Source organism: Gadus chalcogrammus, chromosome 5, assembly GCF_026213295.1.
Source record: "Gadus chalcogrammus isolate NIFS_2021 chromosome 5, NIFS_Gcha_1.0, whole genome shotgun sequence".
Lineage (NCBI taxonomy): Eukaryota > Metazoa > Chordata > Actinopteri > Gadiformes > Gadidae > Gadus > Gadus chalcogrammus.
Window position 1 is genome coordinate 1,078,624 of NC_079416.1, and position 27,563 is coordinate 1,106,186.

Consider the following 27,563-nt stretch of genomic DNA (forward strand, 5'->3'; position numbering starts at 1 on the left):
CTGCTGGCAGGTGTTGAACTCCAACCCAGAGCAGGCTGCAGAGGCTGCAGGAGCAGCAGCAGGGGCCTCAGTTAAGAGAGCAGCGTCTGGGGAGAATTCGGCGATGAAGTCGTCTGTCTGGTGTCTGGGGAGAACTCATCAAATGAAGCTGAAGCGACGCTGGAGATGCACTCCTACCTTGAGGAGCCCATGTTGCCTCGCTCATCCAACCCGCTGGCCTGGTGGAAGACCGTCAGTTGGTTTTACCCACGGTTGACGCAGCTCATGCTGGCAAGGTTGTGCATTTGGCAACATCTGTTCCATCCGAGAGGGTCTTCAGTAAGATGGGGATGGTCATCTCCCAGCGGCAGAGCAGGCTCAAGCCTGAAAAGGCGAAGCAAATAATGTTTTAAAATGGAAATTGATTGAATCTAATTTGATTCTATGTTTTTTAGTTCATTGTTTGATTAAATGTTTTTTCCAATATGTTGTTATGTCACATTTTTCATATGAAAATTAATATTCTATATTTTCCAAGCATATTTTCCCAGATACCATATTTTATTCTTCATAAAGCCTGGGGTCCAGACCAGCCCCTTTTACATTACATATCGTAGATAAATAGCTGATTCGAACTAGTCTCAAGACTGAATGTGTTTCGTAATTTCGCTTTTTTTTGTTTCCAAGCGCACCTTTGATTGAAAACTTATATTAGTTTCTGTTTATCCCCCCTCGTTTCACCGCGGGGTGCGGTTCGATTCAGTGCGGCTTGGCAGCTCAATTCCGGCTGGCGTTTCGACTGCCACCGGGAAAATTCTGCCTTACATGAGTGCCACAACAAGCAATCAACCACGTAAATCCCTTCCACTGTCAAACATATTTTGCATTTCCCAATCAGGAGTCTTTGCTCCATTCTACATCAATTCAAGAGCAGAGAAATTAAACTGCAGTTCGTATTTTTTATTTATGACCATGAAAGTTCTGTAATGCCTGAATAATGAAGAATTAAATGTATAGTAAAAAAAAATTATAAATATAAAACCATGAATGACATATAGAGGGTAAAGCAAGTGATATAAATATTGGTGGGACGTTTGGATAAACTATATAGTATATCTTGTCGATTTCCACGGGGGGTAGAGCCTAGAAGTCGCTTAAATTTAGCTCAGGGCCGTCTCGTGCGGGGGGGGTGGGGTCATGACACCTCTGAGATTCCCCGTCAAATGACGTAATCTGACGTAACGAACGAATCAAACGAACGAATCGTTATAGTGAACCGAACTGAAAGAACTAGTTCCCGGAAAATAATCATTTTGCCCATCACGACTGCATACTGTTCAAGTCATGTGGATTCCAGGGAAGGGTGGAGTCTTGATTATCCTCATCATCTCCAACAACGGATCCAAATTGTACTTCAAATTCCTGAAGAGATTCTTCGATGGCAAGGGCAAGATCTGCCTCCTCATTTAACGACTGGTTTGCATCTTGATGTGACTCAAACATCTTCTTCAGATCCATGGCTGCTTGTTGATTGGCAAGTATCGGCAGATGCTGGAGGCAGATGCATCATCTGATCCAAGTGGTTATGTGTACAATAAAATTGGTGTACCTTTACCATAACTTTTTTTCAACCGGGCTCACAGAAATCCGTGAAATTACCACGGGCGCTTAACTCAAAATCCATGGTGGCTTCATGGAATCACTTAAATATCGGTTATATGGCCACGGATTTTGCTCCAATGCAAATGAAAGTAGGCAGATATATATAAATTAAATTCATATTGACGTATGGCGCTATATCCCTATTCTCACCCACCCATCTTGAACTTAATAGACCATTTTCGTTGCTTCAAGGAGGTCTGGTGGTCTCCGTATATAATAAATGAATGAATAAATAAATATTATATACATAGAATTTATTAAATAAAAATTAAATAAAAAATTCGGAAAATTTCGCCATTTAGGGGGCGCAATAAACGAGGAAATTGTATATCTTCTACAAAATTTCGCTGCGAAAACGCTACACTGACTTCTCGCTACTCCTACCACAGTCAAATCCTTTGTATCCACAGGTTCAGGGTAGCGTTTTGAACACATGCTTCGCGTTGTGCCGGCGAAATGCACATTTCTTGTCGCGTTGTGCCGGCGAAATGCACACTTCTTGGACCCCTGCATAACTGCTTGCAGTTCTAGTTATTATTCCCCCGTAAAGTGGGAATACAGCCCAAACCGTAAATGTTGCACACACGCCAATTGCATGACTAGATCCAGGTCCGTGAGGACTACGCCGACGACAAAATCCAGACACGCCGGCCACTAGGTGGCGCTATACCAAGGAATACGCGTTTGGGGCTATAACTCCCACACCGAACCTCCCACACTCAAAACTTGTACCCACATATTCACTGGAGTCTGCTGCATCTTTTGGCATAGGCCACGCCCATTTGCGTCTATAATTTTTTTTTTCGCAAAATCGCGAAAACCGCAAAACTGTATTTTCGCTACTCCTCCCACATTCTTGACCAATTGACACCAAACTTTGCACACGACATCTTCAGACGCACACGCAAAGAATGCATGAAACACTTTTTGAACTAAATGATGTCATCCAACAGTTCCCTTACAAGTGGAGTGATAAGACAAATCGCCCTCATCTTGTCCCAGGCAACTTTTCAAAACGTAAATCGGTGGGAGGCAATGCTCATGAGAATTGGTGCCTACTACGTCTGCTGCCTCTGATGATAGGTTTGAAAGTACCTGAAGATGAGCCTGCATGGCAGATGCTAATGACTTTGAAAAGCATTTTGGAGCTTGTTATGTCACCAAGTCATACAGAGGAAAGCATTTGTTATCTTGACAGTTTAATATCTGAACATCGGAGCAGACTTCTTGAAGCTTTTCCTCAACAGAGGCTCATTCCTAAGCACCATTTTCTTGAGCACTATCTTCAGCTTATCCGAGAATTTGGTCCTGTAGCTGCTCTGTGGACCATGAGATTCGAAGCAAAGCACAGCTTCTTCAAGAGAGTTGTCAGACACACAGGATGTTTCAAGAATATCTTGCTTTCTCTTGCAAACAAGCACCAGCTCATGATTGCAAACCATCTCCACGATTCGAATGCAGTCAAACCATCATTCTTGGTTACAAAAACTACAGAGGTGTCTTTGGATGTTCTGAAGGATGACATTAAAGACGCATTGAAGTGCAGATTTCCAGGTGTCACAAGAGTACATATTGCCAACTCTGTGAACTGTTCAGGGACAACCTATGCTGCTGGAATGGTTGTGTGCCATGGTTGTACTGCTGGGTTGCCAGACTTTGCAGAGGTGCTACAAATTATAATAGTTAATAACAAACCAGGGTTTATCATTAGACTAAAAATGGCATGGTACAATGAGCACCTTAGAAGTTTTGAGTTGGAGAACACACGCAATGAGAAAGTAATTGAGCAAAAGGATCTTCCAGATTTTTATCCTTTGGCGACATACACTCTGGCAGGAAGACATCTGGTAACCTTGAAGCACCACATTTGCCTCCCTTATTAGTGGTCACAAATGCGGGATGTTTGTTGAAATTCGAGTTTGAACTTTTTGAACTTTTTTGTCTGGACCCCTATCCTGTATCCATCCACAGATTCATTCACAGGGGTTTTCAAGTCGACAGCCTTAGGTGCTGCACAGATTATTCATCACATCTCATCATATTTGTAACAACCAGCATTTATTTCTGGTCACAAATTAGGACTTTTTTTCTGGACTTTATTGTAGATAATGATCATATTTTAATGAGTTAACGTCAGCACACTGTATATAGTTGCAACTTCAAATCAGAAGGAATGTCTGTAAAGACTATCAATCAATTTTTGTGTTTTAATGCAGCTCTGCCAGGATGGGCACCCCAGCAAAGCTCCGCATAATTTTTGGAGACGACGATATTCGCAAACTGATTCTACCTGCAGGCATACCAAGCAGCCTCACAGACCTTATTTGTGCTATCAGAGAATCTTTTGATATTCCTATGGATTTTTCTGTGCTTTACCACGACAGTGATTTCAATGGGCAGTTTTTCACTCTAACCAGCATTGGAGATGTGGAGGATAAGGCAACATTAAAAGTTGTGCCAGTAAAGCCAGTTGTCCTCACTCTCAGTTCAGTGCAAGAAATGGAGTTTGACTCGCCTCCACCACGAGAATCCTCTGATGCTATCTCCATCCACTCATCATCATCATCATCAGACACCATCATTCTCTCCTCCCCTGATGAAAGTGGAACTTTACGACGCTCTCAACCGTGGCCAGCCAGATTTGAAATACCGACATTTTCCTTTGACGTAGAACAACATTTGCAGGCTGGAAACCAAGCATTCCTGAAGGATGGTTCCCTGCTCAACCACCCAAGTTTGACAAGCAGTGTACTTGAGAAGCTTGCAGAGGTGGTTTTTGGTTACACGGCATACCCCACAGGGATTCAAATTTTGACAGTGGTCGAAGCCTTAATCGAAAAGTTCCCATGTCTCAGGGAACCAGGATCTTTTAATGGCCTTTATGGGTGGCAGCAGAGGATGAAATGGAAAATGGGGAATTACCGTGCAAAATTGAGAGGCCGTCAACTTGCCTGTCCAGAGCTGGAAGTGAACTCGCTGAAAGGACGGAGCTCAAATGAGACGGGTTCAAGCAAAGGCATAAAAAGGCCCAAGAAAGCAGAGGTAAACTACCTGCCTCCACTGCCAATTGGGGAAACGGAAGACACTTTAGAGAAGGAGAGGGTAGACATGTTGCAAGAAATGAAGAAGAAAAACAACGAGAGGGTAATATCTGAGAAAATGGAAAGATCTTTCTCCTTCCGAAGACAGGAAGTTGTCAAGCAGTGCCCCGCCATCCAAGATTTCCGGGAGAAATGGCCTGCTCTTTTCTCTGAAGTTCAGGTAAAACAAGTCTGTGTGTTGCATTTATAAATCCATTAAGAAATAGTGTTTGTGAAAAGAATAAAGTAAATAGCATAATCGTACCTCCTTTTTTCAGATCAAGGAGGAATTCAAAAGAATCACGACGGTTCCCTTGGAAAGAACTTTTCTTACTAAACTGGACTTCTACACTCCAAAAATGCAGGAGATATTCAGTAAAAAGGGCGGAGTAGCTGGGACCAAAATACGACCACTTCTGGATTCACTCAGCCAGGTAAAGCAGGGGTTCCCAAACTTTTTCGGCTCAAGACCGATTACAGAAATGTTATGTTTTGCTGGGACACACACGCACACACACACACACACACACACACACACACACACACACACACACACACACACACACACACACACACACACACACACACACACACACACACACACACACACACACACCACACACACACACACACACACACAGGTGGGGAGAGAGGGCAAGAAATGGCGGTAGAGAGAGATGCACCTAAGTTTAACACAGTGAAAAATCATGCTCTTGTCTATTTTAATTTGGAAAATAAATTCACAAAATTGACATTTCACTCTGCTAACTGGCAACTGGTGACCCACTTTGGGTCACCAACCTACAGAAGTTAAGAGTAATGCCCTCTGAGGACCAACCAATGCAGATCCAGGATATCATAGTTTTGTATGAATTTTTATGTTGCTTCTATTGACATGTATCGATTAGTGAATTCATATGGTACTTCCTACACAAGTATCTTCTGTCTGTTAAAACAGCGACACATTGAAGCGAGACGGGAGGCCATTATTCGCGCCCTGATGGAATTCCTGGGGGAATCTTCAGGGGAACTCTTCAAGGACTACAAGGTAAATTCAAACATTTTCAGATCACAAAGTTCGTTTGAGTACATTATATTGAATTCTTAATCACTTCCCCTTTAAATACAACTTGCTTGAACCATCAAATAATTGTCAGAAAATTCCAATTTTTTAAAATGGAGCCTTTATTGGTCCCTTTGAGAAAAATAAAATTGCCCAAATATTTTCCAAATTTGATTTTAAAAAATGCTTCATTTTTCGCAGCAGACAGTACACACGCAAAGGTTATGTTTCCAGACCCTAACAACAAAAATGCATACACAAAAGAGACAAATGACAACATCATCATATAGGATGCACTCTCTAGTTCCCTGCTACCCCCTTACCTGCTCAGTTTCAGTCTCCCTTTTTTGCATGATTCAAAGACTCGATTTCTAAACTTCCTAAAGTCAGTGAATTTATTTCAAATATTTAGGATCGATAGGTATTGAAATATTGATATTTTTGACACTAGTCTATAACTTGAATAAAAAATTAAGCTGTACTATGCACCTGAACGTGGATTTACATATATTTTACAGGATATCAGCAGAGAGGCAGCTCAAGAGGACCAGGCTGAGCAAGTCCTGAAGATCTGTGTCTTCCACACAAGTGAAGATGATGAAGGTGCGTCCGACACTAATGTGTCGATTGTTGTTGAAGGGACTGAGGTACTTGACAACTGTGGGAGTGTTGCAAAGGCCTGTCTCCTGCTGATGGGCATAATTTATGCCATGAACTTGAGTTACCCACCAAAAATAAAGTACACTTTTGAAGTATTTCAAAAACTTCTTCTAGAGCTTGATGTCCTTAAGCTGTCCCCGAAAATCCAGTCTCTGCGAAACAAGCTTATAGCTTGAGTGCACGTTTGACCCAAGACTTGTCCTTTCAAACAGGGCACTAAAAGAAAAGAACAAGTTGTTTATGTGGCTATTTGTCTATTTTATTATTTTTCTCTTGTTTTAATTATAATTTTTATTTCACCTTGTTGCACTGTATTAACAATTGTGCTGTCTTCGGTTCAAGGAAGGAGGAAGGAAGAAAGGAATGGGGGGGGCGAATTATCGCACTTTTTAGTGTCAAGATGCTCTGATTTTTGTAGGATATTCATGATACAGAAACAGACGTTTAGAATCTCAGGGCAAAACACTGTTCTTTAAGTCGAAATGTTCGAATAATAAGCATGTCTTTTAAGATGCACTAAAGGTTCCTGAAGCATGTCAAATGTTTTTTTCGAGAGGTTAAGGTTAAAAAGGATCCAAAAGATACGTATGCTCTATGCAAACAGTTCCTGAATTTGTCATTGTGTCTTTTTTTAGTGTCAAGATGCTCTGATTTTTGTAGGATATTCATGATACAGAAACAGACGTTTAGAATCTCAGGGCAAAACACTGTTCTTTAAGTCGAAATGTTCGAATAATAAGCATGTCTTTTAAGATGCACTAAAGGTTCCTGAAGCATGTCAAATGTTTTTTTCAAGAGGTTAAGGTTAAAAAGGATCCAAAAGATACGTATGCTCTATGCAAACAGTTCCTGAATTTGTCATTGTGTCTTTTTTTAGTGTCAAGATGCTCTGATTTTTGTAGGATATTCATGATACAGAAACAGACGTTTAGAATCTCAGGGCAAAACACTGTTCTTTAAGTCGAAATGTTCGAATAATAAGCATGTCTTTTACGATGCACTAAAGGTTCCTGACGCATGTCAAATGTTTTTTTCGAGAGGTTAAGGTTAAAAAGGATCCAAAAGATACGTATGCTCTATGCAAACAGTTCCTGAACTTGTCATTGTGTCTTTAACAAGCTACCTCAGACCCATTTTAGCCACCCTAAGATGTTTTGAAAAAAACATCACAAAATTGTGTTTTGGCTTTGTTAAAAGAATAAATAAATAATAATAAAAATCTTCTTAGGGTGAACTATATACCTTGTTGTTGTTTTGCGATGCAAACTTGTAAAATGTTTTATTGAGAAATATTTTTCAATTAAAAATAAGTGTTGTTAAATGAAACAGTTGCTTCATTCTTTTTTTTTAAGTCATTGTTTCAATAAACAAAAACATTTAGAACAAATTTAGGCAATTTAAACTGCAGAAAAATTATGTAAAATGTTGTGTAAATGTTACTTAAATATAGTCCATAAATAAAAGTTAGAATAAGTATTTAAAAATTACCTTGAAAAGCCATTGATTTCAGATGAGATTATTCAGTTTGAAGCAGTCAGAGTCTAAGTAAAACTTACAAAGAAGGAAAGAGTAAAATTCAATGACTATATGAATAATCATTAGTAAGTTACCTGAGGTTTGCTAGTAAAATAAACTTATATCTGCAAGTAAAGTTTACTTCATGATCACCCTTGTAGAATTTACTACAATTTCTAAGTGCAAAAGCTTTCCTAAGTTTTCTCAAGTAAATAACACTTCAAATTTTTTTCAGTGTAGGCAGGGTTTCGGCCGCCTTATCAACACACGGCTGCTTAATTCTAATTTTTTTTAATGGTGAATATTATAGTTTAGTATAAAACAATCTAAACTATATTCACTCTCCGTGTAAAGATCAGGCTTCAGGGCAACAGTATGACAGCTTGCATGAAAATAAGCATGATCTATACCATAATACCACCTTTATAAAAGAGTTGCACCCCCCCCCAACTAAACTAACACATTTTCTGCGGGAAACCCTGGATTACCTTTAAGAGGAAAGTACCGCACACATCTCGTTTTTCGCATATTTATTAAATGAAAGGCAACGTTTTGGCAATCAGACCATCATATGGCATGCCTGATGTGATTATGATGACCAAAATGTTACCAATCATGGAATGAATAAGCTAGAAAACAAGACCAGAGATAATTTTGAATGTTTATTTTGGCGGTGAAAGATGAGCTATAGAAAAGTATAAAACATAAGGTAGTCTTATAATCAAAACAAGCTTCAGGGTTAGTTCAGGGTTAATGCACAATTATAATTATCCACAAGACAATCAGCTAAATTATTACCTCAGTGCAGTAGGGATGCCTTGGGAGAAACCAGGTGTCTTCCTTGCAAGAGGTAGGCTGACAGGGGGGCGTAGTGGTTCAGCTCTGCAGATTCGACCACAGCAAGTTGGAGATCATCAGTGCTGCAAACTTCAAAACATCTGAAGTGGTCCAGGTACCAGGTGGAGAAAGGTTGAAGAATAAAGAATGCCTTGCTGCACTACCACAATGTACAGGATTTGACAGAAGTCAGGGAGTCCACTCGTGCTTCCAAATGATACAAACATGCCCTTTACATATTTGGTCCCATGTATAAAGGCTGTTGTGGCAAGTGAAACAGTGGTCAGATGACTGAATTTGTGCTGAATAGCTTGTTTGACTAAGGTCGACAGATTTTCTAGGGAACTGTATGTTGCTCTTTCTACTTCACCTGCTGGCTTGTACAGGCATGGCATGTCCAAAAAGTATGCCAACATAAGTTGGTGTTTGTTGGCCAAGAACAAAACAATGTTCTTAAAGTTATTTAGATCCCGGGCTGCTTTCTTGAAGAAGCTATGTTTAGCTTCAAAGCGAAATGTCCAGAAGTCCACCACGGGTCCAAAGCAACGAATTAGACCGGGATAATGTTCAAGGAAATGATGTTTGTGTTTGAGTTTCACATCAGGAAACACTTCTATTAAAAGTTTCCTATGTTCAAAGATCTTTGCTTCCAAGTAAGAGAGGCTTTCTTCTGTGAAACTGGACGATACCAAGATTTCAACAATGTCTTTTATTTCGAGAATCACAGACCAAGCGTTATCATTTTCAGGAACAAACTCACCAATGATTAATGGCAACAACCTTAACAGAGTCCAATTCTCATGGCCATTCCCTCCTATTGTTCCGACCAAATGAAAATTTACTGGAATTTTCTGAGGACAATTGGTTTTGTCTGAAAACTTATAAGGGAAGTGCTGTATGGCAGTATTTAAATGATCTACAGTGAAATATTTTTTTTTTTTGAATTAATTTTTTCAAACACAAACACAGCTCAAAAGGTACAATGCCTTCCAAAAGATCGTGCAAAAGGTCAGGTGGAAACCCTGTGATGCAATGAAAGTACTGTAGTTCATTTAGAACACAGTCCCTTTTTACCCCATTGACACTTTTCAAAGTCACATTGTCCTTAAGCTCAGAGAGGTCTAGGTTATGTGACTCTCTTGTTCTCAATACAAATGCACCACTTCTTACAGAACAAGTTTGAATATCTTTTCGACCTGCAAGGCAAAATCTGCAAAACTTGTCCACATTAAATGATTCTTGAAAGCCAGCAAAAGAATGTGCCCCCAAATTATCTGATGAAATGTATATTACTGTGCCTCTCACACTAGTTCCTAATCTATTGATGTGAATACCTTGATTTTCAAGCAATTTTAGGTCTCTCAGCAATGGTTGAAGAATTGGACTGTAACCAAATGTTTTAACATCTTGACTTTTGCATAGGGCAGCCAGATATATAGTACATAAGGATGATCGGTCTCTTACAGGTAAATTAGCAATTACCCAATAGATGGCACACAATTTATGTTTTTTCCTTGAGGTTCCTAAAGGATTACAGACTTCAAAATCATCAATGTACAAGCCCAGAGAAATACTTAGATCTTCACCAGAAATAAGTGGAGTTTCCTTACAGTATGATGCATCAGAAAAAGATGCATAATGCCCAGATTGAAATTTTTGTCTTTCTTCTAAAACTCTGTCAAGTACATCACCCCTATTCAACAATACTTGAAGAACACCCAAGATTGACACATAAACAAATGTTCGTTTTGATGACAAATCTAAAACATATTCAACTGGGTTAATAACACTGAAGTTCTCTTTGAAAAATGATAACCTTCTTTTGTCAGTTCCCAAACACCCACCTTCTGAAAGACAGCTAAAATGATTAGTCTGGCACAAAGTATCTTTAACTATATTTAAAGTGCTTTCATCAATGGAACAACCATGCTGCCTCAATACTTTATCAAGAATATTTTTGTTTAGCTCACCAACTAAAACACCAATATCCCTAAATTCTGTAACTATTTGCTGAACTGCTGTCTTTGAGACATGCAAAACTGTATGCAATCGCAGAAGTAAAGATGCAAGTCTAGCCTGAACTGTATCAGTGTTTACTTCATGCTCGGTTAAATTCTCAACCCCAGAAAATTCAGCATCACTGATTTCTGACTGCACTTGATCAACCAGGTGCCCCTCATTTACATTTGTTTGAAGAACAAGGTCAGATTTCAAGTCTTGCAGTGTGACATTGTTATGAAATCGACTTTTGTGTGAAGTAAAGGTAGAGTAAACCCTTGATTTGAAAGAACAATGATTAAAGGGGCAAGTAACAGTCTCTTTACTTTTAAGATGTTTCCCAAGATGAGAGAAATACTGTTTTATATTCACTGATTCATTGAAATCGCATAACTGACAGTTAATTTTAAAGTTTAAATGTCCAGTAGGTTCATGCTGTGAAACTCCATGTTGTGTTAAGTGGTTTTTCAGGGATTGCTGTGATCGGAAAACTCGATGACAGTCACTGTAGATACAGGGCAATGGACAGTTTCTTCCAAAATGTCCATGGACAGCTCTATAATGTTCAATTATTCTTCTACGATTTTCTGAGAAGTAGGTACAGTACTTACAAAGCCAACTCATTTATGTTTGCATTCTACCATTTCAAGCATGTAGACCTGGAAAAAGAAAGAAAAGAGAATTAAGACAGATATGCAACTTCAATAAGCATTTTATATTTTCCACATAGCAATTTACAAAATAAAAATTGGTAGTTAAATAACCATTTCATATTTTCCTATTTACACAAAACAGTATGAATATTTGTACATTTTAATATTTTTACATAAAAATGAAACACAGTAGCACCCAGAAGACCTGAACAGCAGCCAATGAATATAAAAAAACAACCTGTAAAAGACTACAGGTGAGCACAATAAACACCTGAACAAGACCTAATTGAATTAATAACTTTTAACACACACTGCGCGCGCTCATCAAGCCTGCGCGCGCGCGCTCTTCAAGCCTGCGCGCGCATCAACTCTTATCCGTTTTCACCCAAAAAATGGATGGGGCCTACATGACAGGTCTGAAGGCCCTCCCTCGCCCCTTACTATTGGACAGGCAAGCATTGCTTTTAGCATTTCGCTTCTACCAAGTACACCCGGATGTAGCAAGCACCTAGCCTCTAAGCCATATAAACGGGGGTCCCCACAGAGAAACGCCTGGTATATATAACAATCATATTTCCACTCGATTAATTATTTTGGCGCAAGTGCAACAAGAAATAAACGTTTAGCGACCATAGCTATATACACTGACTAGATATCACCTGAGCTGCGCTGTTCAGTGGCACGTATGCGGCAATGCCGCTGCCATCTTGCCGCGTGGTAAACACCCGGGGCAGAGTTCCATTCACGTCTAAAAATCCCCTTATTTTAAGGCAATCTTCAAGCAGGTCAAACGTGTGTTCTTGGTAATGATAGTAAAAAATTAAAAACACTTATTGTTTTACCATCAACACAGGTCTGACGTATGTCAGAAACCAACCCGCTTGAAGATTGCGTTGAAGATTAGTTAAACGTTTGAACGAAGGTTAACGGTTAAATATTGAATGGGCGGACAACTCTGCCGTCCGAGAAGTGTCTGGCGTGTGAACAACCAGGCGACGAGACACACGAGGCTTCGACGGTGCTCTGTATCGGCCTGCCCGCACCTGCAGTACCCCTTAACAGCTACGTTATGTATGGCAGCCATTTTATAGGTGCCTCGTGTAAAAAGCTACTAGTTGAATTTATTTTAATTCGTTTTTTGCCGCCAGTGACTATGAAAAGTAGTAGGCTACGACGGAGTATTAGGGCCAAACGTGAAGCAAAAAAATATTTTTGCCGTGACGAGATTAAAATCGAAATGTCGAGAATAAAGTTGAAATGTCATGTCGACTTTAATCTCGACGTGTCCATTTTCCGTTCCTGTCAGCACGCAGACACTCTGGGCATCCTCCCAAGCGTGCAACGGATGACACGAAGTAGTCATCCGCTGTAGAAGTGCGGCATTGCCATCATGGGTTGCATTGACGGTTTTAGTCGCTATATTGTTTGGATGGAGGCCTACACCACAAACAATGACCCCAGAGTTATTGCCGACTACTTTGTGTCATCCGCTGCACGCTTGGGAGGATGCCCGGAGCGTCAGCGTGCTGACAGAGGAACGGAAAATGCACACGTCGAGATTAAAGTCGACATGACTTTTCAACTTTATCCTCGATATTTCGAGTTTGATGTCCAAGTGTTGACTTTAAAGTCGACGTGTCGATTTTAATCTCGTCACGGCAAAAATATATTTTTCTTCACGTGTGGCCCCAATACTCCGTCGTAAAAGTAGGCCTACCACTTTCGATGATTTGTACTGTGTTCGACTATATAATATTGTTTAAGTAGTAAGACGTTGGTGAATAACGATTACCAAGAATAACTCAACATTTTTTTCAGTTAAGTTTACAATAAACGAGTATCACAGACGACCAAACACATTAAATGTTTCTTAAGAATTTACGCTCACCTTTTTTCAAATAAACGACTCCTCTTCGTTTCTCCTTTCGACTGTGCGCAGAAATATGGCCGCTTCAATGTGGATTCAAAGTCACGCAGGCACGCAAAACGTACCACGTGACGCAAAACGTACCACGTAATGAAGCACAATTAGCCTTGTTTTTTAACTCAGCTTGGACTATCTAGCTAACATAACATTGATTTTCAATTTGGTTAACTTCCATGTAGTTGAGGCGTTGTCAATTAATTATTTTAAGTTAAATAAACTTTCTACACACACCCATGTCATATTGACAAGAAAACCGTTGTTAAGATAACAAACCAGCAAAATTCGGGTTTACAGTGTAGTAGTGTATGTAAGAGAGTATAGTAGTATGTGTAAGAGAGTTTGAATGAAACGGAAGTGAGTTTGAATGAAACGGAAGGGTTTCCTCATTACCATTTACCTCCACAAACAAAAAGTGACCGTGGAAAATAAAGTAAATAAGAAGAAATACCACTGACATCTTTTTGCCACGGTTGTTTCTGCTGCTTGATTTAATTGTTCCTTTTTAACCGTACGTCCACACCAGGAGCGACCAGACGATTTGGTCGCTCACAAAGTTTCGCTGCAAATATTTCTGTTCGCTTTGGTCGCTCAAGTCGCTCATGACATACAATACAATTATGCAGACGCATTTAAAGGAGCGGTATGCTTTTAGTACAGACAGCCATATCAAAGACGGTGAACTCCCATACACTTTGGCCATATTGCCGAGATGGTTTAGCTTGTTGGATAAAGTGCTTCGACAACAAGTAGGACAGTGATTCCCCCCAATATAAAAAAACTCCTAAAATGTAGGCTAATTACAACCGAGAACAAAAACCCCTGCGTGCTGTAGTAGGCTAGTTAAAATATGTTTCACTGATCTGCATCTGCAAATCATGATCTGCACTCATTCGTCGCACTCAAAACAAATAGACATTGGCGCACATGGCTAATTTGCATACGTGCACGGGACTGGTTGGCTCCGCAAGGCAAATAACGGAACATATCTATCTATCTAGGCCTATCTGTCTATCTATCTATCTATCTATCTATCAACGTGTGTCTAGTTTTAATGTGATGTATTGTGTGTGTGTGTCCAGTCAGACTTGTTCTGTGTGGTCTTGTAGGCTACTGTCCTGTGTGGGCCGAACCACCTAAATGGATTCCCGACGATTTGTGTAAGGTGACCAGATTTCTGAAATCTAGTACTTTTTCATGTATTTTAACCAGCTTTTATTAAACAAAAAGTCAGAGGCGCCATTAGGGGGCGAAAAGTTAGGACAATTCTGTGGGCCAGTGACTGACAGGGGCCCTGAAAAAATATTAGAACATTAGTTATGTTAATAAAAAAACATCATTGATGGATTTGAATAGAAAATCAAATTTATAATTAAACAAACACTTTATCAGTATGCAGAATGTTTCCTGCATGTCTTCACAGTGTTATATTATCACAGCTCAGTGTCAGTAGATATTGTAAAGTTAGTAACGGACTATAAGATAATTGAAGCCTTCACAGAGGTGTGGTTACAGAAACTGCACATGGTTGGCGTTGCCTGTGTGTGATGGTGGGACCCAGTGTGATATCTTTTCATGGGGCCCAACATCCCTGGTGGCGCCCCTGCAAAAGGTTAATAAATCAAAATATCAGCAGCCACAAATATCATGCATCAGTAGTGCACAGCAGTGTCAAAAACATAAATATAGAATAATACATGAGAAAAAAATCTCTCTTCCAAAGTTAAGTGTCATGTGCAAAGACAGCTGCCAGACCAGTAGCTAGTAAATATCATCAAGATGTAATTAATAATAATTACCAAGTCAAACATATAAAAAGATGTAAGACTCTCGTCTGTTCTCTTCTCCCTCAATGCTTTTCTTTTCTTCACCCTTCTTCTCTTCTCTTCTTAGCTTCCCTCTGTCGTTTACTTCTTTATTTCCGCCTTTCCACACTATTATCCTGCTCTTTTCCTCTTCTCTCCTTCACTCTGTTGTTTACTTCTTTATTTCTGCCTTTCCACACTATTCTCCTGCTCTTTTCATCTTCTCTTCTTCTCTGTTGTTTACTTATTTATTTATTTATTTATAATACCTTTACTAAAAACAGTGACATATAAAACAGTGACTCAGGGCATCAGCTAATCAAATGGTCTGCATTTATAACTACTACAGTCATTTGTTACCCACACACAACCCGGTATCACGCAATTGCGTGCTCCTGCGCACGAACGTTAATCTATTGAAGCGTGTTCCCGAGCACGATAGTCCGACTTTTTGCGTGTTACACAAAACGAAATGTAAACCAATGCATTCTGAATGGGAGTGTTCTAAGACAATTAACGTGCTCCACAAAACGGTACGAGAGAGAGAGAAAGAGAGAGCGGGAGGGACAGAGAGAGAGAGAGAGCGAGAGAGGCTTCAGAAAGGGTGTGCGCAGATAGTACAGTGCACCCTAGTTATGTTTATGCCAAAACCTATATATATAATTAGGCTGTGGAAATTGCAATAAGTTAAGAACACAACTTCGCACGTTGAGCACACAGCCGTGTGACTCGTTTATTTTGTAAAAAAGAAAACCGGAAAACAAAGCGTGCTGAAGGTAAACAAATCCAGCATGGTCTGTGACGTCATGAGACGCACGTTAGTTGAAGGGGGGGGGGGGGGGGGGGGACACGTTTGTTGAGGGGGGGGAGACACGTTTGTAGGGGGGGGGGCACGCGAGAGTTGGTTTTTATTGAACGCTCGACAACGAGAGTTGGTTTTTATTGAACGAGACTTCAACACGGAACAGCTGCACGAAACGATGGTCACGTCACTCTCGGTGACGGTGTCGACAATAATGAACACACGAACAATGTTAATAGAACAACACACAACCACATAACATCCCGAACCCATTAACCCCACTTAATCCTAACAACAAAACAAGTTAACAAAAGCCCCATTTGTCAACTGAGAACCCCAATTCCCAGAATCCCCCGCGGCTCCGGAACACGGCGTAGCTCATATTAATCTTTATTATCTGAATGGGAAATGCAATATTTTAGGACAGATACACCATTAAACACGTTTCTAATGACATTTCTAGCGAGAAATGTACATTTTCCTTACATAATCTTCAGTCAGTGAATGTGTATGATCTTTATTAATCTTTATTGTCTGAATGGGAAATGCAATATTTTAGGACAGATACACGATTAAACGCGATTCTAATGACTTTTCTAGCGAGAAATGTACATTTTCCTTACATAATCTTCAGTCAGTGAATGTGTATGATCATTATTAATCTTTATTATCTGAATGGGAAATGCAATATTTTAGGACCGATTCACCGTTAAACGTGTTTCTAATAACATTTCTAGCGAGAAATATACTTTTTACTTGCATAATCTTCAGTCAGTGATTGTGTCTGATCTTTAGTTTTATAGTTATTAGGATTTGATCGGCTCGCTCGCATGTTTCAACGACGTCAGGTTGCTTTCGCTAAACTAGCAGCTCACGTGCTTCCTGCGTTTGTGTTATTAAACTGTTACTTTATGTAACTTTTAATGATATCATCTTGTTACAAACACGTACATCTGAGAGCCAACCCAGTCGCCAAAAGCATACGTTGACAGTGTACTTTTCGTGAACACTGGATTACGTCGCATTTCAACATAAAATAGCGTGTTATACACACACACACACACGCACGCACACGCACAGACACACACACACAAGCACACACATGCACGCACAGACACACAGACACAGACACACACACACATACACACACACACACACACACACACACGCACACACACACACACACACACACACACACACACGCACACACTCACACGGTGCATTTCGCTGCTAAAACAACAACAAAAAAATATTCCCTCCAATATTATTACTTTCAAAACGTTGGCCAAAATGGCCAATAATATCATTTTTTATTTGGGATGCTTCTAGGACATTTTGGGTGGATTTTGAACGGTATGTGGGGGGCACGTTTTTTGCAGGACCTGGCAACCCTGCGCTGTTGCCCGAGATCTGGATCCACCCCGACGTGGTGCCGTCCCCTTTTGACCTTTTGACCCCAGACTTCTGGGGGAATAGCTGAATCAATTCATTAGTCAATCAGAAGCATGTAAATATGTTCCCGGTGGCGTAAGAGTACGAACAAGGTGTCCTTCAACATCTACGCTTCCAGGAGATTGCAACGGTGCCACACATGAGCATATTCAAACATGTTTAATGGTAGTAATTAGCTGTCGAAATTGGAGGCCTTAATCAATACTGAGCAGCTATTGATTTGCTTCCCGATAAAGATTTGTCACAAATTACATGTTATTTAGCATCTACACGTTGAGCTGAGTCCAATGACACCAAGAACGACACTCTAGCTAATGGTAACATGTATTTTACATGGTACACCTAGGTCTAGGACATGATCTCGGTGTAGCAAGAGGCCGAGCTTGATCTCATTGGACTCAGCTTAACGTGTAGATGCTAATTAACATGTAATTTGTCAAAAATCTCCATCGGGAAGCAAATCTATAGCTGGTCATTATTGATAAAGGCCTCCAAAATCGACAGCTAATTACTCCCCTGAAACATATTCAAATATGATCATGTGTGGCACTGTTGCAATCGTCTCGAAACGTAGATGTCAAAGGACACCTTGTTTGTTCTGTTGCACCACCGGGAAGATATTTTCATACTTCTAATGGATTGATTCATGTTTTAAGGTTCTCGGAGTGAGACTTTAAATGGCTGCAGCAGAAGTGTTGAGACGAAAGATGACATCAAGAGATTTATAGAATATTCCCATTCACATTATGATTCTTCGTCGTAACATCCGACCAAACATCCTTTACATTCACAGAGCGAAGATTATGAAAGTCCAGGCTCAGCAAGTGCTCCATCTCGTTGCACCTGCACCTAGCGGCTCGCTTGCAAGATTTTGGCCTGAAGTTCTTCCCAGACCTACACCCTAGCCATCCAACATGCATATCTGAGAATCAGGCCTCTCTTTAATAATGAAAAAAAGTTATGAGAGAAACACACATTAACTTTTTGTTATCTCATAAGCGGCGTGGTGCCGGCTCCTTTTGACCTTTTGACCCCCGACTTCAAAAACGTGGCCACAGGCCAGCTGTGTCTACACACCTTTAGCCACAAATGTACACCTCCATCCCACAAAAAATGGGGACTAGAAACTAACCTCTGTCTTATGTACATTTACTGTACTGTTGGAGGTCACGCCCCTTTGCCGACCTTTTCGAGATAGCTAGGGATGCTAAAATGTTTACACACATTTCCCGGGGCCCTGTGTACGACATATCCGAGATTTGGAGTTCTAGCCCTTAGAGAAAAAAAGTTTTCCCAAATGGAGTGTCATTTGGACAAAGCCCCTCAGAAGTGTAGCCTGCAAGACCTAATGGTTCAGAATGTGGTGGAAAAACAGTTTTTGAGATAGGAAGGTCCTACCGCCCTGAAATTTTAATACCTTATTCTAGGGCCTAACTGGGACCTCCGCACCGAAACTTGGCCCGGTCGGACCCCGAGGGCAGGAAGGGGGGGCCTGCCCTCGAGGTCACGCCCCGGTCGGGGTCCGGTGCGGAGGTCCCAGTTAGGCCCTAGAATAAGGTATTAAAATTTCAGGGCGGTAGGACCTTCCTATCTCAAAAACTGTTTTTCCACCACATTCTGAACCATTAGGTCATCATATTTGAATATGTTTCAGGGGAGTAATTAGCTGTCGATTTTGGAGGCCTTTATCAATAATGACCAGCTATAGATTTGCTTCCCGATGGAGATTTTTGACAAATTACATGTTAATTAGCATCTACACGTTAAGCTGAGTCCAAGCTCGGCCTCTTGCTACACCGAGATCATGTCCTAGACCTAGGTGTACCATGTAAAATACATGTTACCATTAGCTAGAGTGTCGTTCTTGGTGTCATTGGACTCAGCTCAACGTGTAGATGCTAAATAACATGTAATTTGTGACAAATCTTTATCGGGAAGCAAATCAATAGCTGCTCAGTATTGATTAAGGCCTCCAATTTCGACAGCTAATTACTACCATTAAACATGTTTGAATATGCTCATGTGTGGCACCGTTGCAATCTCCTGGAAGCGTAGATGTTGAAGGACACCTTGTTCGTACTCTTACGCCACCGGGAACATATTTACATGCTTCTGATTGACTAATGAATTGATTCAGCTATTCCCCCAGAAGTCTGGGGTCAAAAGGTCAAAAGGGGACGGCACCACGTCGGGGTGGATCCAGATCTCGGGCAACAGCGCAGGGTTGCCAGGTCCTGCAAAAAACGTGCCCCCCACATACCGTTCAAAATCCACCCAAAATGTCCTAGAAGCATCCCAAATAAAAAATGATATTATTGGCCATTTTGGCCAACGTTTTGAAAGTAATAATATTGGAGGGAATATTTTTTTGTTGTTGTTTTAGCAGCGAAATGCACCGTGTGAGTGTGTGTGTGTGTGTGTGTGTGTGTGCGCGTGTGTGTGTGTGTGTGTGTGTGTGTGTATGTGTGTGTGTGTCTGTGTCTGTGTGTCTGTGCGTGCATGTGTGTGCTTGTGTGTGTGTGTCTGTGCGTGTGCGTGCGTGTGTGTGTGTGTGTATAACACGCTATTTTATGTTGAAATGCGACGTAATCCAGTGTTCACGAAAAGTACACTGTCAACGTATGCTTTTGGCGACTGGGTTGGCTCTCAGATGTACGTGTTTGTAACAAGATGATATCATTAAAAGTTACATAAAGTAACAGTTTAATAACACAAACGCAGGAAGCACGTGAGCTGCTAGTTTAGCGAAAGCAACCTGACGTCGTTGAAACATGCGAGCGAGCCGATCAAATCCTAATAACTATAAAACTAAAGATCAGACACAATCACTGACTGAAGATTATGCAAGTAAAAAGTATATTTCTCGCTAGAAATGTTATTAGAAACACGTTTAACGGTGAATCGGTCCTAAAATATTGCATTTCCCATTCAGATAATAAAGATTAATAATGATCATACACATTCACTGACTGAAGATTATGTAAGGAAAATGTACATTTCTCGCTAGAAAAGTCATTAGAATCGCGTTTAATCGTGTATCTGTCCTAAAATATTGCATTTCCCATTCAGACAATAAAGATTAATAAAGATCATACACATTCACTGACTGAAGATTATGTAAGGAAAATGTACATTTCTCGCTAGAAATGTCATTAGAAACGTGTTTAATGGTGTATCTGTCCTAAAATATTGCATTTCCCATTCAGATAATAAAGATTAATATGAGCTACGCCGTGTTCCGGAGCCGCGGGGGATTCTGGGAATTGGGGTTCTCAGTTGACAAATGGGGCTTTTGTTAACTTGTTTTGTTGTTAGGATTAAGTGGGATTAATGGGTTCGGGATGTTATGTGGTTGTGTGTTGTTCTATTAACATTGTTCGTGTGTTCATTATTGTCGACACCGTCACCGAGAGTGACGTGACCATCGTTTCGTGCAGCTGTTCCGTGTTGAAGTCTCGTTCAATAAAAACCAACTCTCGTTGTCGAGCGTTCAATAAAAACCAACTCTCGCGTGCCCCCCCCCCTACAAACGTGTCTCCCCCCCCTCAACAAACGTGTCCCCCCCCCCCCCCCCCCCTTCAACTAACGTGCGTCTCATGACGTCACAGACCATGCTGGATTTGTTTACCTTCAGCACGCTTTGTTTTCCGGTTTTCTTTTTTACAAAATAAACGAGTCACACGGCTGTGTGCTCAACGTGCGAAGTTGTGTTCTTAACTTATTGCAATTTCCACAGCCTAATTATATATATAGGTTTTGGCATAAACATAACTAGGGTGCACTGTACTATCTGCGCACACCCTTTCTGAAGCCTCTCTCGCTCTCTCTCTCTCTCTGTCCCTCCCGCTCTCTCTTTCTCTCTCTCTCGTACCGTTTTGTGGAGCACGTTAATTGTCTTAGAACACTCCCATTCAGAATGCATTGGTTTACATTTCGTTTTGTGTAACACGCAAAAAGTCGGACTATCGTGCTCGGGAACACGCTTCAATAGATTAACGTTCGTGCGCAGGAGCACGCAATTGCGTGATACCGGGTTGCCACACAGCCCGACACAAAAAACAGCAGCCTAGCACACACAACTATCAACCATTGACTTATTATTTATTCATTTATTATTAATGAATAATATCATCATTATTATTATTTTAACAGTCTCAGGTCCCTATGCCTACAGGAAAATCATATGCTACCAAAGCAGTCTTCCACCTCCCCCTCTTCCAAAACAGAGCCACATACAATGTCATCACCTGGTAATCTCATGCTAACGTTAACATTACAGCTTCACTAATGACAGATATGAAAACATTGTCATGATCTTAACGGTCACTGACTTTTATAACGTTACGTTAGGTCTTCAGTTCAGATAAACAATCATACTTATTTTAACGTTACATCACTTCTCACATACACACACACACACACACACACACACACACAGCCAAGTCTACTGCCAATTCACACAAAATAAATAAGTTCATACACAACATACCATTTATGAGACCGCTGATCTTCTCTTTTTCCTTTTTGCCGCCCCTAGATTGTTGTTGTTGACGCTGCTGCGTCTGGTCGTACGCCCTGATAACGTCTGTACGTCATACGACGTCTTCTCTGGTGATGCGTTAAATGACTACCGTAATAACTGGTGTTTGAGTCAGCGCGCATTTTTCCCCCATTCAGTGTCAAAATCGGGGACATTTCTGGGGACAGCTTTGACCGGGGACAGATCACCGAAAACAGGGACTGTCCCCGGAAATCGGGGACGTCTGGTCACCCTACGCTAGGTGCTGTCAAAGCAAAGAAACAAATATAACCAAAAGAGAACTCCTTCAAATAAAATGGAGCTACCTGTCTAATAACTAAATACGAACGGTCCTAAAACAAATCCTAACTGGCTACTCTAGCATAACGAAAACAGAAATACAAATGATCAGCACCCCCTAAACCTAGTGTGGCTAAACAGAGACAAACCTAAATTAGTGCAAATGAACAACGTCAGTACTGAGGGATTCTTCTTACCCTGGCCCAAATCTGGGAACACACAAACGTAACCTCTCAACGAATGCGACTACGCGCCTAGATTCTCTACAGGTGTCTGCCGCCGCTTGCAAGACGCATCAGGCTTTTATACGCCTCCACGGCGCCGTCGCTCTCTGGTTGGTTCCGGGGATGGAAGGACCCGCCCACTTGAGCTGCTCTGGGGAAAAACAGGAGGGGTAGCGCATGCAGAGGGAGGGGGGACAATGCGGTCGGCTCACGGCCGTAACAATGTGCTTGAAGTACAGACTTGCCAAGTACGTGCTTGCAAGTCATCGAGTCCGTAGTACGAGTGCTAGGAATTGAGAAACGGCCTATGAAAGTTAAATTCGAACTCTAGTTGTGAGAAGTTCTTAGAAGTGTCTGGGTGTCAACCTCCTTTCCTGATTTGCCGAGCGTTACTGATTCTTCTACGTGCACCTCTCCAGCATGGACTTCTGGGGTAACCGTCTCATCCTGGATCGTCTAGCATGCAATGGACGGTTCGTAGGCTATTGGCATGTCGTGGCGGGCTTTGGCCGCTGTCGTTACGACTTTACAATTGAGGCCTAGCGTGTTAGCATTGTTCCCCGCTGTAGCAGATGGGCGAATGGATGTTTAGGATAATATGTTTCAAATATGTATGATACAACCACTTACATTCACACCTGACCACTCTGACCCTGGTTCCATTAAATGTTGTGAACTAGACTGGATGGTTGATGACGGGATTCTGATGGGTTGCCAGATTTTCCGTGTATGTGTTTCCGTAGTGTGGTGGTTATCACGGTCGCCTCACACGTGAAAGGTCCCCGGTTCGAAACCGGGCGGAAACAGCATTACTGTTTTGAGGTATACAAAGTTAATGTTTAAATTCTTCTGCTTTACTATCAAGTAGCTATTCTTGAAGAGTCAATCTTGAACAGAACCATCAGCAGTGTCTACTTGGCACCACGCCACCTCTTGAACCGATAGCCTCGTCATATTATTAAGTATTTAAACCAACGCGGAAAACATGTTCATGCGGGTGCTTCTGATCACAATATTTTCTAGGGTTTTTTTCATTCTCACAGGTTTCCGTAGTGTAGTGGTTATCACGTTCGCCTTACACGCGAAAGGTCCCCGGTTCGAGACCGGGTGGAAACATGGTGAGAGTATTTGTATTTAGTGCTCGCAGTTGAGAGCATAGACTGTATGAAAGTTAAACTCTAACTCTAGTTGTGAGAAGTTCTTAGGAGTGTCTTGGTGTCAACCTCCTTTCCTGTTTTGCCTAGCGTTACTGAGTCTTCTACGTGCACCTCTCCAGCATGGACTTCTGGGGTAACCGTCTCATCCTGGATCGTCTAGCGTGCAATGGACGGTTCGTAGTCCATTAGCATGTCGTGGCGGGCTTTGGCCGCTGTCGTTACGACTTTACAATTGAGGCCTAGCGTGCTAGCATTGTTCCCCGCGGTAGCAGATGGGCGAAGGGATGTTTAGGACAATATGTTTCAAATATGTATGATATAACCACTTACATTCACACCTGACCACTCAGACCCTGGTTCCATTAAATGTTGTGAACTAGACTGGACGGTTGATGACGGGATTCTGATGGGTTGCCAGATTATCCGTGTATGTGTTTACGTAGTGTAGTGGTGATCACGTTCGCCTCACACGCGAAAGGTCCCCGGTTCAAAACTGGGCGGAAACAGCAATACTGTTTTGAGATCAACAAAGTTAATGTTTAAATTCTCCTGCTTTACTATCAAGCAGCTATTCGTGATGAGTCTATCTGGAACAGAGCCTTCAGCAGCGTCTACTTGGCACCACTCCACCTCTTCAACCGATAGCCTCGTCATATTATTAAGTGTTTAAACCTGCGCTGAAAACCTGTTCATGTGGGAGCTTCTGCTGACAAAATTTTCTAGGGTTATGCTCAAGCTAACAGGTTTCCAATGTGTAGTGATTATCACGTTCGCCTAACACGCGAAAGGTCTCCGGTTTGAAACCGGGCAGAAACAGTTTCATTGTTTTGAGATATACAAAGTTAATGTTTAAATTCTCCTGCTTTACTATCAAGCTGCTATTCGGGAAAAGTCTATCTGGAACAGAAACTTCAGCAGCGTCTACTTGGCACCACGCCACCTCTTCAACCGATAGCCTCGTCATATTATTAAGTATTTAAACCAACGCGGAAAACCTGTTCATGCGGGTGCTTCTGATGACAATATTTTCTAGGTTTTTTTTCTTTCACACAGGTTTTCGTAGTGTAGTGGTTATCACGTTCGCCTTACACGCGAAAGGTCCCCGGTTCGAGACCGGGCGGAAACATGGTGAAAGTATTTGTATTTAGCGCTCGCAGTTTAGAGCATAGACTGTATGAAAGTTAAACTCGAACTCTAGTTGTGAGAAGTGTCTGGGTGTCAACCTCCTTTCCTGATTTTCCTAGCGTTACTGAGTCTTCTACGTGCACCTCTCCAGCATGGACTTCTGGGGTAACCGTCTCATCCTGGATCGTCTAGCATGCAATGGACGGTTCGTAGGCCATTGGCATGTCGTGGCGGGCTTTGGCCGCTGTCGTTACGACTTTACAATTGAGGTCTAGCGTGTTAGCATTGTTCCCCGCTGCAGCAGATGGGCGAATGGATGTTTAGGATAATATGTTTCAAATATGTATGATATAACCACTTACATTCACACCTGACCACTCTGACCCTGGTTCCATTAAATGGTGTGAACTCGACTGGACGGTTGATGACAGGATTCTGATGGGTTGCCAGATTGTCCGTGTTTTTGTTTCAGTAGTGTAGTGGTTATCAAGTTCGCCTCACACGCGAAAGGTCCCCGGTTCAAAACCGGGCGGAAACAGCAATACTGTTTTGAGATCAACAAAGTTAATGTTTAAATTCTCCTGCTTTACTATCAAGCAGCTATTCGTGATGAGTCTATCTGGAACAGAGCCTTCAGCAGCGTCTACTTGGCACCACGCCACCTCTTCAACCGATAGCCTCGTCATATTATTAAGTGTTTAAACCTGCGCTGAAACCCTGTTCATGTGGGAGCTTCTGCTGTCAAAATTTTCTAGGGTTATGCTCAAGCTAACAGGTTTCCGTTGTGTAGTGATTATCACGTTCGCCTAACACGCGAAAGGTCTCCGGTTTGAAACCGGGCAGAAATAGTTTCATCGTTTTGAGATATACAAAGTTAATGTTTAAATTCTCCTGCTTTACTATCAAGCAGCTATTCGGGAAAAGGCTATCTGGAACAGAAACTTCAGCAGCGTCTACTTGGCACCACGCCACCTCTTCAACCGATAGCCGCGTCATATTATTAAGTGTTTAAACCTGCGCTGAAAACCTGTTCATGCGGGAGCTTCTGCTGACAAAATTTTCTAGGGTTTTGCTCAATCGACATGGTTTTCGTAGTGTAGTGGTTATCACGTTCGCCTAACACGCGAAAGGTCCCCGGTTCGAGACCGGGCGGAAACATGGTGAAAGTATTTGTATTTAGCGCTCACAGTTGAGAGCATAGACTGTATGAAAGTTAAACTCTAACTCTAGTTGTGAGAAGTGTCTGGGTGTCAACCTCCTTTCCTGATTTTCCTAGCGTTACTGAGTCTTCTACGTGCACCTCTCCAGCATGGACTTCTGGGGTAACCGTCTCATCCTGGATCGTCTAGCATGCAATGGACGTTTCGTAGGCCATTGGCATGTCGTGGCGGGCTTTGGCCGCTGTCGTTACGACTTTACAATTGAGGCCTAGCGTGTTAGCATTGTTCCCCGCTGTAGCAGATGGGCGAATGGATGTTTAGGATAATATGTTTCAAATATGTATGATATAACCACTAACATTCACACCTGACCACTCTGACCCTGGTTCCATTAAATGGTGTGAACTCGACTGGACGGTTGATGACAGGATTCTGATGGGTTGCCAGATTATCCTTGTATGTTTTTCTGTAGTGTAGTGGTTATCACGTACGCCGCACACGTGAAAGGTCCCCGGTTCGAAACCGGGCGGAAACAGCATTACTGTTATGAGGTATACAAAGTTAATGTTTAAATTCTCCTGCTTTACTATCAAGTAGCTATTCGTGAAGAGTCAATCTTGAACAGAACCATCAGCAGTGTCTACTTGGCACCACGCCACCTCTTGAACCGATAGCCGCGTCATATTATTAAGTGTTTAAACCTGCGCTGAAAACCTGTTCATGCGGGAGCTTCCGCTGACAAAATTTTCTAGGGTTTTGCTCAATCTACATGGTTTCCGTAGTGTTGTGGTTATCACGTTCGCCTAACACGCAAAAGGTCCCCGGTTCGAAACCGGGTGGAAACAGCAATACTATTTTGAGATCAACAAAGTTAATGTTTAAATTCTCCTGCTTTACTATCAAGCAGCTATTTGTGATGAGTCTATCTGGAACAGAGCGTTCAGCAGCGTCTACTTGGCACCACGCCACCTCTTCAACTGATAGCCTCGTCATATTATTAAGTGTTTAAACCTGCGCTGAAAACCTGTTCATGTGTTTCCGTAGTGTAGTGGTTATCACGTTCGCCTAACACGCGAAAGGTCCCCGGTTCGAGACCGGGCGGAAAAATGGTGAAAGTATTTGTATTTAGCGCTCGCAGTTGAGAGCATAGACTGTATGAAAGTTAAACTCGAACTCTAGTTGTGATTCCGATTCTGATTCTGCTTATCGATCCGATTCCTTATCGATTCTCTTATCGATTCTCATTGGGTGAGAAAATAAGTATGAATGTGTTTGTTTGCATTACATCTCTTTAATATCTGATCAGAAGTGCTTCTAGTATTAGGAAATTGTATATTTTCAAATCAATTGGTCTAGACGAAAAGATATATGTTTCGCTTTTTAAGCCCAAATGCCATCATTATGTGCCATACAACTAAAAACACAGACTGAAAACAGCCAAGTAAGAGCTTGTGCCTTTTGGAATTCTAACAGTGCTCATTTGCATTCAACTTGTAACAAAATTAAACTGACATAAACAAAATGAAGCATTGATTAGACAGAGATTTATTAGATGGGCCTACCTAATAAACCGTTGGAACACACAAGACCGGAAACCATAGCAATGCCGGTATACCCCGAGAAGCCCAATCCCTATGAGAGCTCCCCA

General features: G+C 41.5%; 1 protein-coding gene and 3 non-coding genes across 4 annotated transcripts; 3 read left to right on the plus strand and 1 right to left on the minus strand.

Moving 5' to 3' along the window:
• Positions 1-311: 311 nt before the first annotated feature.
• On the minus strand, positions 312-12,743 carry LOC130382538 (uncharacterized). The gene is made up of 2 exons (XM_056590353.1): positions 8,758-12,743; positions 312-363 (listed from the first exon to the last, which is right to left on the minus strand). Exon 1 carries the CDS (start codon positions 11,416-11,418, stop codon positions 9,676-9,678), a length of 1,743 nt encoding a protein of 580 aa, XP_056446328.1. The 5' UTR covers positions 11,419-12,743; the 3' UTR covers positions 312-363; positions 8,758-9,675.
• A 10,773-nt stretch (positions 12,744-23,516) lies between these two features.
• On the plus strand, positions 23,517-23,589 carry trnav-uac (transfer RNA valine (anticodon UAC)). The gene has a single exon. It is a non-coding gene; the product is annotated as a tRNA-Val (tRNA).
• A 1,094-nt stretch (positions 23,590-24,683) lies between these two features.
• On the plus strand, positions 24,684-24,756 carry trnav-uac (transfer RNA valine (anticodon UAC)). Its single transcript has one exon. It is a non-coding gene; the product is annotated as a tRNA-Val (tRNA).
• A 1,084-nt stretch (positions 24,757-25,840) lies between these two features.
• Positions 25,841-25,913, plus strand: trnav-aac (transfer RNA valine (anticodon AAC)). Its single transcript has one exon. It is a non-coding gene; the product is annotated as a tRNA-Val (tRNA).
• Positions 25,914-27,563: the final 1,650 nt, after the last annotated feature.